This window comes from Chrysemys picta, chromosome 8 (assembly GCF_011386835.1).
Source record: "Chrysemys picta bellii isolate R12L10 chromosome 8, ASM1138683v2, whole genome shotgun sequence".
Lineage (NCBI taxonomy): Eukaryota > Metazoa > Chordata > Testudines > Emydidae > Chrysemys > Chrysemys picta.
In genome coordinates, this window is record NC_088798.1 from 62,272,031 (window position 1) to 62,287,026 (window position 14,996).

At 49.1% G+C, this 14,996-nt stretch overlaps 1 protein-coding gene across 6 annotated transcripts in view; it reads left to right on the plus strand.

Moving 5' to 3' along the window:
- PBX1 (PBX homeobox 1) overlaps positions 1-14,996 on the plus strand; it is a 245,912-nt gene that overhangs the window by 209,930 nt on the left and 20,986 nt on the right. For 4 of the 6 annotated variants that reach the window (XM_065554577.1, XM_065554576.1, XM_008173549.4 and 1 more), the window contains 2 exons: positions 7,994-8,106; positions 9,396-9,485. In XM_065554577.1, coding sequence (XP_065410649.1) covers positions 7,994-8,106; positions 9,396-9,485 — 203 coding nt within the window. The remainder of the gene's footprint in view (positions 1-7,993; positions 8,107-9,395; positions 9,486-14,996) is intronic. The other 2 variants (XM_065554579.1, XM_065554580.1) reach the window with 1 other exon arrangement.

A 14,996-nucleotide genomic window follows, 5' to 3' on the forward strand; every position in this document is an offset into this window, starting at 1 on the left:
AGAGGAGTGATGGGGGTTTAGCAATACACTGATTGTTGGATTTACTTTGTGCTGTGGCCAAAGACCCTAGCTGCTTCTTCCCTTTTCAATGGGGGGGAAAAAAGCCCCAATCCTGACCCCTTTCTCAAACATGACCCAGGTTTGTCAGTGTGCTCTGGTCTCTCTCGTATTAGCTTCTCCTGAGAAGACTGTTGCTAATGGTCTCAGAAGTTACCCCCAACCCCTCTGGGACAGGATCCACAGGTACTGGCAGGGCAGCAAGAGGCAGCACTATGCCTGGCTATGATTCCTGGGCCCCAGTGATTGCCCTATTGCCAGCAGAGGCCCTTGTGAGTCAGACACTGTGGGCCTTGGATTGCTCAGCCGCATCTCTGGAGTGTAATTGGAGAGCAGAACCCAGGTGATTTGACTGTGTGAGTCGCTGCTGAGATAAATACCATCCGCTCATCTCTCTAGGCCCCATGTTTCAGAGCCTCCCCCTCCCCCAAGCATTGCCCTGTCTCTTCAGCTAAGAGCATCCTCCTGCCATGCCAGATCCTCTCTCTGCTCCCCAGGAGGCCTCTATCATCTCTTCCCCGGGACTGACAGCTTTGTCAGTTTCACCACAGTAGCACTCTTAGGGTCTGGCTTCCCCTTTCCCTTCTGGAACGTCCGAGCTTTCTTTCCATCAGCGTGTGATGTTTGGATGGGGAGCATGCGCTGGGGGGGAGATGCCAGTCTAGCTGCTCTGTGCGCTGCCGTCCTCTGTGAGTGCAGAATAGCTACAGCAGCGCAAACGTCCCCCAGATGCCATCCCAGGAAATCGTCTCTGCCCTGAGCTGCAGAAATCTGTATTCGGAGGTGGGAAGTGAAGTCAGTCCCATGGCTAATTAGGACCAAACGCGAGGGTGGTTTTCCTGATGGGGGACGCCTGCCTGCTAGGAACTGCAGCAGGACCCTCCCAATTCATTTCAAACCGAAGAGCTGCTATCGATCTGGGTTGGCTCCAGACTGGTGGCTAGATGTCAAAGGCTGTGTCATGCGCACCATGAGCCCGCCAGTCCCCCCTGTTTAGTTTCTGGCAGGGCAGCCCTGCTTTACTGTATTTGCAGCTCCTCCCCCAGTTAGCACATACATTTTAACATGACGGGCTTCTTGCACACCCACCTCTGCCTCTAAGAAATCAGCCAGGTAATGGAGGCTAGGCTAAGAGGTCACTGGGCATCGCTGGCCCTTGATCGGTCTAATAACAAAAACAAAATGGCAAATGTCTATCCACATTGTATCCCCCCTCCCCACCGCCCTTCACATGTCACTGTCTTCTCAGTTCTGTCAGCGAACAGGGCAGGGAGCACGATTATACAGTGCCTAGCACAATGAGGCCGGGATGCCGAGTCGGGTGGCCAAATGCTACAGCAGCATTAGTGTTGGATGATTAATTACAGTGCTGAGCAGAACTGGGAGTGGCCGACGGGATGGCATAGCAACCAACTGCATTGTGTATATGCAACAGCCCCACCCTGCATTGTGTAGCTGCACAAGCAAGCATGGACACAAGAGGCTACCAATATGTCACCCGTGGTCTCCTGTTTTGGGAAGAGATCAGCATAGAAATGCCATCTCTGCAGGGCTCCCCTGTACCCCACTTTCCCCTACCACAACCACCCATGCCCCTCGCTGAACTGGCTCCCCATTCCACCATATCAGGAGACAGGGTAAGTTGCAAGGAGAGGTTGCCCCGCAGAGGAACTGACGAGGTGTCAAAGAGAACACCTCCGGAGCTGAGACGTGGTTGGTAAGCAGATCCTGGCAGGGGAGCTGTGGGCAAGGAGAGGTAGAATTAGTTCTGGTATTCCCTGGCCTGGGAGCGTCACAGACTAGGGAGTGGTGCCTTTGGCTGATTAAGAGGCATATAGAGTCCTGCCCAGTCCTTAGAGGGTTGGTGTTTGGTGCCAAGAACCATAAAAAGTGCAACAGACCCTGATGACCCCTTTTGGATGCTCCAAATGGGCGAGTGTACCTGCACCCTGTCTACCCGTCTGATCCAGGCAGCTTGCAACTGATCCAGGTGAGCTGCAGCCAGCATGGTTAGGGTCTGGGGGGGCGGCCATGCTGGGCGAGGAAGAGGCAATGTTTATCTACCTGCTGCAAAAGCACCTTCCTTTATGGCTCCTGGACACCCAGCCCTGTGCCTGCAAGCACAGCAGCCAGTTCGGCTGTGACAGGTCTGTACTGTGCAGAGCCGCGAGGCAGCAGCAACTGATGGTGATCGTTGTAGCAGATAGACAGACGGTACAAAAGTGAGCGATGAGTGGGTATCGGTCTGGAGTGCGACAGACTGAAGGTGCAAGGGGAGAAATGACTGAGAGACAAATGTGGGCAGAGCTCAGTATGTTGCCTGTCTAATGGTGTAATTTATTGAACAGTGGCATGGGTGTGCATGGTGCTGTACGTGGAGATCCCGCAGGATCCCTGCCCCAATTTAAATGGCCAATGACAAAGAGGGAGGGGGTGCTGGGAGGAGGGGTGCACACAGTGAATCGAAGGGGCACAGTTTGGGTTTTTGATACATTTTCAGTTCACAGGGCAAGTTTCAGGGATTACAGGAAATGGGGGTGCTGAGGAGGGATTTGATGAAGAGGGTGGCTATGTGCTGGCTGGATATTCCAGGCCTAGGGCCCTTTGAGTGAACTAAGACATAGAGGCATTGGAATTGGTAGGGCCCAAGCAGGGGAAGAAATGAGCCGCTAGAGATGGGCTGAAGGCACGGAGCTTTGCAGAGCCCTGAGCACAAGGACCAGACGTTGGAACTGGAAGGGAATGCGGAGCAAAGACGGGCATTGTAGAGCGGTGGGCATGGGAAGCGATTTAATGTTACTCACGCTGCTTTCCTTGGGGGTGCCCACACTGCTGGAGCTTGGTGCTTCTGTTGAGTCGAAGAACTCAGCAACACGTGGACGAGGGTAGGGATCACATCTATCCAACCCTCATCCTGAGATCTGCTTATGCCCCACCCTCAGCCATCTGACCCCCTCCCAGGGCATGCAGGCTGTGCTTTCTGGGCTCAGAAGCGCTGAGCAGCGCAGCTCAAGTGGAGCTGACGAACTTCTGACAAACAACACCCTGCACCCACCTTGTCAGTGCGGTGTCCAGATGAAAACCAGCTGCAGAGCCCCTGATCCCTTTTTATGTTGCTCTTTGAGGGGACTGCACCATTGGGAAACCAACACCCGCTTTGTCTGTAACAAGCCTGAAAAGCCAACAAGCCTTCTGCCTTATCTGATTGCTGCTAAGCCTCTTGTCTTCTGTTACCTCTGCCTTCCTCTGTCCTTTGTGATAGCTTTTGGTCACCTTAGGTGGAAATCCAGGGTAAGCTCTTCAGCATGGGAGCTGTATCATCGGACGTTCAGGTACCCTTTGCACTTGCAGCACTGGGTAAATAATTGCAAGTTTCACTGTCCATGTGAAGTGCAAAAAGGAAGCCAAAAAACAATGAGGCCAAATAAGTGAGATGTCAATTGTCAGACTTCCACTGAAGTCACCAGCCTAGGACGGGTTCTTCCATCATTTTAGATGGTGGTAGAAACGCTGAGAAAAGTATTTTGCATGTCTGGTGCCAAATTCCGCTCGTCAACAGAGACAGGCAGCTCCCGTTAACTTTAAACGGCAGTCACATGTGTGGTTGCAGGCAGAATTACTGGCCCCAGGTTTCATCTGGGCAGTGATGACTTAGATGGGCTCAGTGTGATAAAAGCCCATCACGTTATTGGTGTCCGGAGTGTTTCATGGTATATATCGGGAGTGCCGCTGGTGGAGCAAAAAAAAAAAGGTGGTCAGGATGCGGGACAAACACCTAAATATCGGGACAGTCCTGATTTTATAGGACGTCTGGTCACCCTAATTTGTACAACATACCCTTGTTTGTAATGCCCTTTGAACGCAACATCACCAGGAACTTCACTGAGAGAGACTAGTAAGAGGAAAGGAAGTATTTCTTCACACAACACACAGTCAACCTGTGGAACTCTTTGCCAGTGGATGTTGTGAAGGCCAAGATTATAATATGGTTAAAAAAAGAGCCAGATAAGTTCATGGAGGATAGGTCCATCAATGGCTATTAGCCAGGATGGGCAGAGATGGTGTCCCTAGCCTCTGTTTGCCAGAACCTGGGAATGGGCAACACTTGATGATTACCTGTTCTGTTGATTCTCTCTGAAGCACCTGGCATTGGCCACTGTTGGAAGACAGGATATTGGGCTAGATGGACCTTTGGTCTGACCCAGTATGATAGTTCTTATGTTCCTATGAAATGCAGGATTCAAGGTGGGATTGAGGCGTGTTGAGGGGCAGTTGGGAATAGAGAGGTGGGACAGCAAGGAAGTTGAAGCAAGTGGAAATGAGGGAAAAGGATTGGCAATGAGCAAGTCATGAAGACGTTTGAATATTAGGGAGCAATTGGGAATTGGATGTGGAGATCACCAGAATTAGAGGTGGAAAAGACCTGTTTAGACATATCTAGTTAATCTCCCCTCTGGGATCGGTGCATTTAAGTTGATGCTGAAACCTACCACCGACAACAACCTGGTCAGTTGCCCTTGTACCTGAAACGGGCAACAGTTTCTCTGCCACAAAGGCAAAAATGACTAAATGAAACTTTGCAAAAGGGCTATTCCGGTATCCTGCACTATTGATCCAGGTGGCATGCGATCTACAAGGAGGCTATGTCCCTTTGGGATTTGCCACGATGACGAAGTTACTCTCATCTTGGCCCATACAGGCTTTCCTCTACAGCATGTTCCCCAGTGCCTTGAACCGACTGGTTTTAAATGGACCAAGTGTCTAAGCTTCCATCACTTTCTATGGGACACTGAAGCCCTGTCACGGTCCAACCTTCACCCCAAATTTAATATTTATTTTCCTCCCATTGCAACTAGTGGTACCTCCTCAGATCACAGTTCGTCATCCTCCTTGGAGGTGGTACTCTTCAAGGATGTGTGAACGGTGACCATAACCCCCACCACACACTTCAGTCATTGTGGGAAATAAGCCAGTGGAAGAAGAGAGGATGGATGGGAAGCCAATGAAGAGAATGGAACTGGGAAGTTACTGATGGGAAGCCAGCTAAGGGACGAGTGGTGCAAAGGTCTTGGGTTATCATCTGATAAAGCACAGATGCTAAACAGCAGCAGCTGCTACAGGTGCTTTTCCTGTTAATTATTGTTATGGTTTGTATTATGATAGCACCCAAGAATCCCATGCAGGGCTCAGGGACTCTTTGTGCTAGGCTCTGTATGAACATGTATCAAAGCAAAGAACCCTGCCCCAAAGAACTTGCAAGCTAAATGTCCATTGTTACATATCAGCTCTTGTGGGGTCCCAGATCAGGCTGCAGTGACCCTTCAAAAGCTTGACCCCCCATAACATGGGACCTTTAGAGTGACAGATTAGATCTGTGATGGAGCCTCTTCTGATTGGTGCATTTAGAGAGTACCTCCTAACCTCATGGATGCCACTGGAGTCTTCATTCTGATGGCACCTCATTCCCCCTCTCCCACACCAGTGTATTAGCCTCTCTCAGCTGCTTCTCCGAGACTCTAGGCCCTCATCATTTTCACACATGGCTTGTACATAGGCAGCAGAATGCTGAAACAGCACTACCGACAGCGGAAAGGGCTATCTCGGCAATTACTGCTCTGATGCAAATGCATCCGTACATGCAGCACATTTGGTATGCGCATATTTATGGTTGCATCTCCATCAGGAGCAAGACATATTTAACATTTATGTAGGCACATCTATTGTAAGACTCTGTGCCAGTAGCAGTGTATATCTTCCAAATGGCCTCTCGCGCGCCCTCATGATTGCCAAGACACTGACGCTATTCAGAATTAGAGTTTGCGGCTGTTTATTTTATTTTTCTCCATTCTACTGTCTGGTTTGTTAACTTTCAATCAAATATCAGTGAGGTGTATGTTGTATTTATTGATTGATTTATTTTAAACCTGCGGTGGGGGGGGGGAGGGTGGAATAAAATAGTTGCCCTGGTGGAGATAGAATAATCCCTTGCCACTTGGGGAGGGAGTGTTGTGTAGTGGTTAGCGCAGGGAGCAGTGGTGGAATCTTGGGTTCTGCTCCCGTCTCTGCCACTTACTTGCTGAATGCCCTTGAGAACATCATTTCACCTCTCTGTGCCAGCTGTTAAAGGGGAAATAACAATTCTCTCCTACCACGGGCTAAATTCATTGAGGTTGGCAAAGTGCATGACGATTCTCAGAGGAAAGATATGATATGAATGCAAAGTAATACTGTTATCATATACTTTTACCTTTCAAATAATAACCCTGGGTGCAGAAAGGAAATGGAAGTTCTTTGCCTGCTAAGCAAGAGATGTGGAGGTTTCAGTATTGCTATCTGCTGAGTTCTTCCTATTGTTTCTTACTCTTGGATTATTCTCTGCAACATACTGGGCAGTGTTTCGCAGCAATACGGCCGCTGTAGCCTTTACTGGTTGTGTTCTTTCCAAGCACATTTAGGGTCTGATCCACTGATGTCAAGGAGAGTCTTTCTGTTGACTACGGTGGGCTTTAGGTCAGGCTTTTATAGCGGAGTGATCTTCCCGGCTCCCCTTAATTTTGAGACCTTCTACAGTCACATGTGGGAGGCCCTTGTGAAGAGACACTCCAAGAGCTAACACCTGCATAGGCCAAATTCTCACCAATTGACTTCCTGTCCCCTTCTCAGAAGCAGGCTCCGTCAGAAGAGCCTCCCTGGGCAGAATTATTCACTCCCTCTCCATGACAGGAGGAGGGACCTGCACTGTCGATTTGTTTCAGAGCTTACGCATGACTCATTGCTGGGCAATTCCGCCAAGACGATGGTTGCCGATCTGGGTTTGCAGGGGGTAGGGATTGAAATTTGAGCAGCTTGGGGTTGGATCAGTGCAGTGGAGCTGACCTGGGCCCCTGAAGACTCCCCCTTGCCAGCGAACGTCATGTTTATAACCCAACCTTGCACGTTGAGCTTTCTCACACTTAATGCGCTGAGCTGCACGAGAGTTTTGAAATAATCCCAGGAAACCATTTTTTTCCACGCGTTCCAGTTGTGCAATGGTTTTGTTTCCTCTGGTCAGTGGGCAGGGGAGGTGGTCAGGTGCTCAGCTCCTCAGAGCTGGAAGCAGAAAACCTTGTTTCTGCAAAAACATTTTTCTGGCCCACCCAGTTGTCTCTATTATTAGCAGTGGCGACTAGTGCATGCGGAGGGATCCCTGGTCTGTAATTTGCTTGCAGAGTTAACTGTTGCTAGGCAGCTGGCATGGAAAGGGGTAGGAGATCCTCTGATGGTCCATCGTGGGTGCTTGTGTTGCCTAACCAATGACTATAATCTGCCAGAATGGAAGTGTGGGATGCCAAAGGATGTTAAGAGAAGGCTATGCGATGCCTTCCTGTCCTCGTGAACCTTAGCTCATAGATGGCTGCTAGCCCCACCTGATGAAGTTGTCCAGTAATGGATTTATCGTGGAGGGAGCAGCACACCTTCTTTTATAACCTTACCTCCTCAAAAGCACATTCCACATTCGGCTCATCAGCAGACCTTCTATGAACATCTGTGGGAGTTCTGTCCCAGAGGCCCGTAAAGAATCTGCCCTTTATGCGCTAAGCTGCACAAAACTGCCTAAAAGATTTGGATGTGCTCAGATGAATGGGAATTGGGCATCCCAGTCCCCTAGGCTGGGTTTTGAAAATATCCACCTCCTGCCTGCCCCCGTTGGGAAGCTGTTAAAGGACAAGCCTTATGTTGAGATGTAATAATATGTGGCTTTGTATAACCTCAAGTTTGCACCCTTTTTTTTTTTTTTTTTTTTTTTGCTTGCTCTGTTCTTCATACTACTAACCTACTGTGTGTTTTGTTTTCGTTTTGGGGTTGCTTTGCATGTCGTTCCTTCCTCTTGGCTGAGAGTTGCGGGGTGGATCCTTTTCCTTTCTATGATTCAGGTGCCTCACTCTTTCCTTTCCAGGTTCTTCCAGTTCTTTTAACATGTCAAACTCTGGAGATTTGTTCATGAGCGTGCAGTCACTCAATGGGGATTCTTACCAAGGGGCCCAGGTTGGAGCCAACGTGCAGTCACAGGTAGGGACCCATCCGATGTGCTGCCAGTGAATGCGTTAGTGTTGGAAGAGCCCTTGATTGTATTGGCATTTCCCACTCCGGTCCCAAAAGAGAAATCTTAAATGGTGCAAACAAACCAATCAGACAAACCAACAGGAAAAACCTCCCGACCCCCACCAAACCAAAAAAAACCATTGTCTTGGGGAATCTTGCCCACACTTTGTGAATGCATTTGGCTCTGGCTTGTTAGTTTGCGTTAGGAGAGGTTTAAAAGAACAGGCGTGTGCTCAAATGAAATTAGCCAAGGTCTAGCTCGCTTGCTTTATTTTTCAAGGGACGGGACCAGATGTTCGTACTGGCGTCTCATTTGCAAGGCTTCCACTCGTTCGTTTGATGCTGAAGCTCGGTGTCTGCTGAAAGGAGAGCAATGCTGAAATGTACAAATACACCCTGTTTTAATTAACAACCAACAGCGCAGGCTTAGGCAGCCATGCAGCCCCTCTCGAGTCCGATGAGACAGGGAAGGGCTTTGGGCATCATTTCAGGAGCGTCAACAGCTTTGGACAACAGAAAGTCATGCCCGCTAATTATCTTAGATGCACATAACGTTTTCTATAGACTTCTCGCTTCCCGTCCACCCCCAACAACTCCATGGGTCCAGTAGGCAGTCAGGGCTTTGCAGCTGGCGGGAGGTGACACCCACTCAAACATTTCCATGTTGGCAAAGAGAGTTTCTAAATCATCCCTGTTGTCACCCTGGATGCAGAGCAAGGTGTCATTGACGGGCATCAGCCAGCTTGTGGCTTGGGATGGTAATTGGGGGAGGGGAGCAGCAAGGCAAGGTGGGGGAGGGATGGTGATCTGTTGCCACGGTAAGTTTACACACCTTTGCCCTCCGGAAACAAGCAAAGGACTCACATGAACGACACTCACCTAGACTTTGCATCTCTTCGGTTAACATGGGCATCCCAGTGGGTTGCAGCATGGAGGGGCAGAAAGAGGGCAGGGCAGCTAGAGTTTCCTTCCTATGCATAATCACTGAGTTAGCTGCAGCAAGGAACTGACCGCCCCCCTTGAGTTTTCTTTCCTCCCCACTGTCTTTGTTGCGATGCTCAGAACTGACAACCGAGAGTGACAATGCCGGGGGCGGGAAGAGGACGTCCTCCATCTTCCGTCCCAAAAGCCGCCCTGCAAATGATCACGATGTTTGGTTTTTTGATAACATGCCGAAATACAAACCAGAGTGGCTTTGCCTAATAATCTCTCTCTGTCTCTAATTTTCTCTTTTTTGTTGTTGTTGGTCTGTTTAGGTGGATACCCTTCGCCATGTTATCAGCCAGACAGGAGGATACAATGACGGGCTCGCAGCAAGTCAGATGTATAGTCCGCAGGGCATCAGTGTAAGAAAAATAGGCTTGTTTTTCTTTTTCTTTTTTTTTTTTTGTGTTTCATTTTTGTTCTCTCACTCCCAATTATTTCAAAGCCATAGGGCTCAGAATGCCACTTAGTAGCACTTGTCTTAGCTTTACGGTCACCTAGTTTATTGCTTCTGTATCGGTCACGCCAACGGCAGAGTTCTGCCCACAAAAAGTGGCGATTGGGCAGGCTTCATGCAGGCAGCTGGCGTCTAGGCCTGTCAGACACGATCAGCGTTTGCAAGGCACCTGCGGCCACATGCGTTCAGCTGAGAGGAGCTGCTAAACAGGTGACACCTAGTAGAACAGTGGTAGGGAATGTCACCACGAGCCAGCCCTTGAAATCTCCACAAGGAGGCCAATGGACAGAGTCCATCATGGACAGAGCCATGGTCTAAAAATAACCCTTCCCCTAGTTGGTGTCTAAAGCCAAAAAACGATGATGATGATGATAAAAAAGGGGGGGAGGGTAAAAACCATCTTTTACTTGTTCTTGGGTGCGCTGGCGGCTCCCGAGTAGCATGAAAATTCATAGCGACAAGCTGTGTCGTACAGAGTGAAATCGATCAGACAGACACAAGGAGAACCGAGTGTAGATTCGGGACAGCAATCCAACTTCATTTCTCAGATCAATCGTCCGCCATCTCAGCGGCAGTGACAGCAAGCGGGGACAAGAGGGCAGCCTGGAAAAGGAGGCTGTTCTTGAGGAGTGGTTGTTTTGTTTTTCTCTGGCCCTTTTAGAGGTCACGAAATCAGGCTGGGGACGCTCGGAAGAGGGAAACGTATTTGCAATGTGGTTTTGTTTTTGGTGTATCTGACTTTGGAAAAGAGGGAGGGGAGAGCAAAGGAATCCATTGGCGGTGGGGGCAGAGGAGAGGTGAAGGGTTTAGACCCCTCCCTGTCTCTCCAGATAGCCTTCCGGATCCATACACAGCCCACCCAAGGGGATCTGTTCCAAACTAGCCACCTTCATTGGGGGAATGGGCAGGACACCCTTGGCCCCACCAGGCATTCGCCATGAGTTCATGTCATTTTGAAACAAAGGCGCCGGGAACAAGATATGATATGAGTGGAAGCATTAAAACAGCCTCCTTGGGCTCGCTTGCTTTCTCTCCATTTTGTGAAGCTGCACACAGAAGGGCTTTCAAACCCAAACCTTGGGGTGCTCAGGTGGGACGTGGCATCCAGCCGTCTCCATTCTCTCAGTCTGCAACCAGCTCGCACGAAGGAAAGCCCCTTGCTTTGATCCCCCTTGTGTTTCCTTTATGGAGCCAAACACCGGCTGAAATTAGAGATTTCCCAGCGTTAGGCAGCAAATCAAGACCTGCGTGTCATTGGGATGGCCAAAATAAATAAATAAAATCCAACAAAGCAGGGGTGTAGAGAGAGAACGCCACCATGCATGGAGAGAGACGTGGCGGAAGGCTTGGCTCATTGCTTTTACCTTCCTTTTAATTCAGCTGTGCTGAGAAAAAGGGACATTAAGGCTTAGCACAGAGACCTGACGTCACGAAGCAGAGCCAGGCGGCTTTGTGAAGTAATGCAACTGAACATGTGCAGATAATTATGTCTGATTACATAAGCCCATTGCAAAAACTGTGCTTGGAAATGCCAGATGAAAGATCCCATCGTTCCACATTAATTTTTACGTTCGCTGAATTTATTCCCTTTCTGGCTTTTTAATACTGAAGAGCAACTGAATCAGAGGCTGATCGTGATCAGATATGATACTTTTGTATAAATTAAAATACCCCCGAGGAGACGCTGAGCTTGTTACAGCCGGGGAAGTATTTGAAAATAGCAGCATTCTGGGTTAAGTCAAAATATTGGGGGAGTTGCTACTAAGGGGGGGTGGAGGGTGACAAAGGAGGGAGAGCAGTCTCAAGAGCCAAATACAAGCCCCAGGGCCTGGTAGAGCACCCCCACTCTGTTCAGCCAGGTACTACAGGCCAGCAGCAGAACTGGGGTGGGACCCAAATGACCCTTGATAAAGCATTAGAAAGTCAGAATCTGTGGTGACACAGATGGGGGCTGTGCGATATGTCTCCACTTTCAGTTCAGGGGCGTAGGGGATTTGATGGCTGGTTTTGGGGGGAGAGGAGGAGGATTTGCTCCAAAGAGGTTGGGGAAGGGAGGGGTGTTATGTGGGGATGGCAAGTTGGCTAATGGTTAAAAAAATGCATAAAAGGTGGCTTTTCCTGGCGGTGTTTCTCGGGTCTGAACAGCACTAAGCATTGTTCCTTGCTCATCAGTTGGATGCACTGAGACATTGCTCAGATAGGCGGTGGGGGAACAGATAATTTGCAAACAAGCAGCAGGTTGAGAAAGCGTCTTTCTGTTTGTCTCTCTGTCTGAGGCTCCCCCCACCTGAATACTTTGTGTCTCTTCCATCCCTGACAGTACAATGCTATACGTAGCATTCATTATCACATAATGATAATGGAAGGTGGTAAGGTGATAGGGAACAGCCGGCATGGATTTGTGAAGAACAAATCATGTCAAACCAATCTGATAGCTTTCTTTGATAGGATAACGAGCCTTGTGGATAAGGGTGAAGCGGTGGATGTGGTATACCTAGACTTTAGTAAGGCATTTGATACGGTCTCGCATGATATTCTTATCGATAAACTAGGCAAATACAATTTAGATGGGGCTACTATAAGGTGGGTGCATAACTGGCTGGATAACCGTACTCAGAGAGTTGTTATTAATGGTTCCCAATCCTGCTGGAAAGGCGTAACGAGTGGGGTACCGCAGGGGTCTGTTTTGGGACCGGCTCTGTTCAATATCTTCATCAACGACTTAGATATTGGCATAGAAAGTACGCTTATTAAGTTTGCGGATGATACCAAACTGGGAGGGATTGCAACTACTTTGGAGGACAGGGTCATAATTCAAAATGATCTGGACAAATTGGAGAAATGGTCTGAGTTAAACAGGATGAAGTTTAACAAAGACAAATGCAAAGTGCTCCACTTAGGAAGGAAAAATCAATTTCACACATACAGAATGGGAAAAGACTGTCTAGGTAGGAGTACGGCAGAAAGGGATCTAGGGGTTATAGTGGACCACAAGCTAAATATGAGTCAACAGTGTGATGCTGTTGCAAAAAAAGCAAACATGATTCTGGGATGTATTAACAGGTGTGTTGTGAGCAAGACACGAGAAGTCATTCTTCCGCTCTACTCTGCTCTGGTTAGGCCTCAGCTGGAGTATTGTGTCCAGTTCTGGGCGCCGCATTTTAAAAAAGATGTGGAGAAATTGGAAAGGGTCCAAAGAAGAGCAACAAGAATGATTAAAGGTCTTGAAAACATGACCTATGAAGGAAGGCTGAAAGAATTGGGTTTGTTTAGTTTGGAAAAGAGAAGACTGAGAGGGGACATAACAGTTTACAGGTATCTAAAAGGGTGTCATAAGGAGGAGGGAGAGAACTTGTTCACCTTAGCCTCTAAGGATAGAACCAGAAACAATGGGTTTAAACTGCAGCAAGGGAGGTCTAGGTTGGACATTAGGAAAAAGTTCCTAACTGTCAGGGTGGTTAAACACTGGAACAAATTGCCTAGGGAGGTTGTGGAATCTCCGTCTCTGGAGATATTTAAGAGTAGGTTAGATAAATGTCTATCAGGGATGGTCTAGACAGTATTTGGTCCTGCCATGCGGGCAGGGGACTGGACTCGATGACCTCTCGAGGTCCCTTCCAGTCCTATAATCTATGAATCTATGAATAATTTCTATACCTCCTTTCATCCCAGAGGATCCCAAAGTGCTCGACAAACTGTCTCTGCAGGAAGCCCTTTCCCCCACCACTGAAACACAGCCACCTCTGACGGGTGTTTACCACTCCGCAGCAATTTTAATAGAGGAAGTGGAGAAGAACACCATGTCCAGCTCAGACTACAGGCAGAGCGAGCCACCAGGCTGGGGCTTGTAGCCACACTCCAGCAGAGCTCGACTGGACCCAGTTACATTTCACATCAGCGCAGAATTCCCAGCTGCCAGAGTAACAATACTGCCCACAACAGTGAGAGCAGCTGAGTGAATAGGCCACACAGTCCGCCACTCTGCAGGTAGGAGTGTCTAGGGGAAAGTTACCAGCAACACAGGAGACCATGCATTGCCGGTGACAGCTTAAACCATCACTGGAAGTGCTCCGAGATGGATGTGTTAAAACCCAGGTGGGATTCATGCCACTGAAGATCCCATTTGTGACAGGGGGTCAAGACTACATTGATCTTGCAGAGATTTTGGGTGCTGGGGCTGAATAATCTGAAGAGTGTTGCCCAGCTCTGTCACTGTATTGTTTGATGACAAATGCAACTAAGGAAGTTTCCCACCGTGGTCTTTCAACGTCTGCCATCACTGCCTTGGCATCATGTCTCCTGGTGGATGCTCAGTCTTAAAATATGGTTGTAGGCAAGACAGAGCCAAAAGGGCCTCTGTGTATGCCATAGATCGGTGCCCAGTGTGTCTTGTAGTCAGAGCTGCTGCATTACTGACAAATCCCAAATGGTTGCTTTTTTAGCTCTGCATAGCTAAAATAGCTGGATTCCCTTCTGCCCGGTGCATTGTGAACAGCCTTATCAGCTCCGACCCAACCGAAAGATCTTTATTGCCTGTGTTTGCTGTCTGAGGCAGAGAGCAAACAGCTGGATTTGTGTATCCCAGGTGGAGTTAGCATCCCCAGCTGTTGGAATCAAGAGTCACCTTTTGACTCGTAAAGTGAACGGGATTGATCAGGAAGTGGTGCAAGGTCTGAACCCTGGTAAGACACAGCCTAGACGGGGCGAGGACAAAAATGTAAATATTAGGGTAATATAGAGATAGGCCTGAGTCGCAGGGTTGGGACCCAGAAGTGCCCAGGATTCTAAGGTGCTAGGAGCTGGGCTTTTAGAATTGTTCACGGAGATGGGGGGGGTTATGAGTGCTGGAGCGCCTCTGTTCTGGGACCAATTTGGGTCAAAAAGCAAGTAGGTAAGAAAACCATGCAGCCAGGCAGCCTTCCTCCCCAGTCCCCCCTCGCCTCCCCTGAGCTGGGGGGCCATGTCTAGGGCTGAGAGGGAGGGGTGTTTACATGCCAGCAAGAGGGTTAACTAGTGCCAGCGGTGAGTTGTTTGTCAGGCTGTGGCCATGTGTCCATGACACACAAACAAATCGCACGGACTAGCCCCCTGGTTGGCAGTCGCAGCAGAGGGGCCAGCGACTGAATGGCCCATGAAGCGTGAATGGCACCTAGAGCTGGGACTTAGCGTGTCAGGGTGGAGCTGCTGGGTTTGTGACAAGGACTCCGGGCTGGGGATCCGAACTGTTGGGTTCTGTTCTTGGCTTTGCCACTGGTGTGGCAAGGTGGCTATGGCCAACATTTCACAGGGTGCTGAGCAGCCACTTCTCCCGCTGACGAACGCGAAAGCCAGGCTTTGTGGGTCTGACACGGGGACGCTGTTCAAAAAATGCGCTACAAAACTTTTTTCCATCAGAAAATGCCCTTTTGTCAGAACC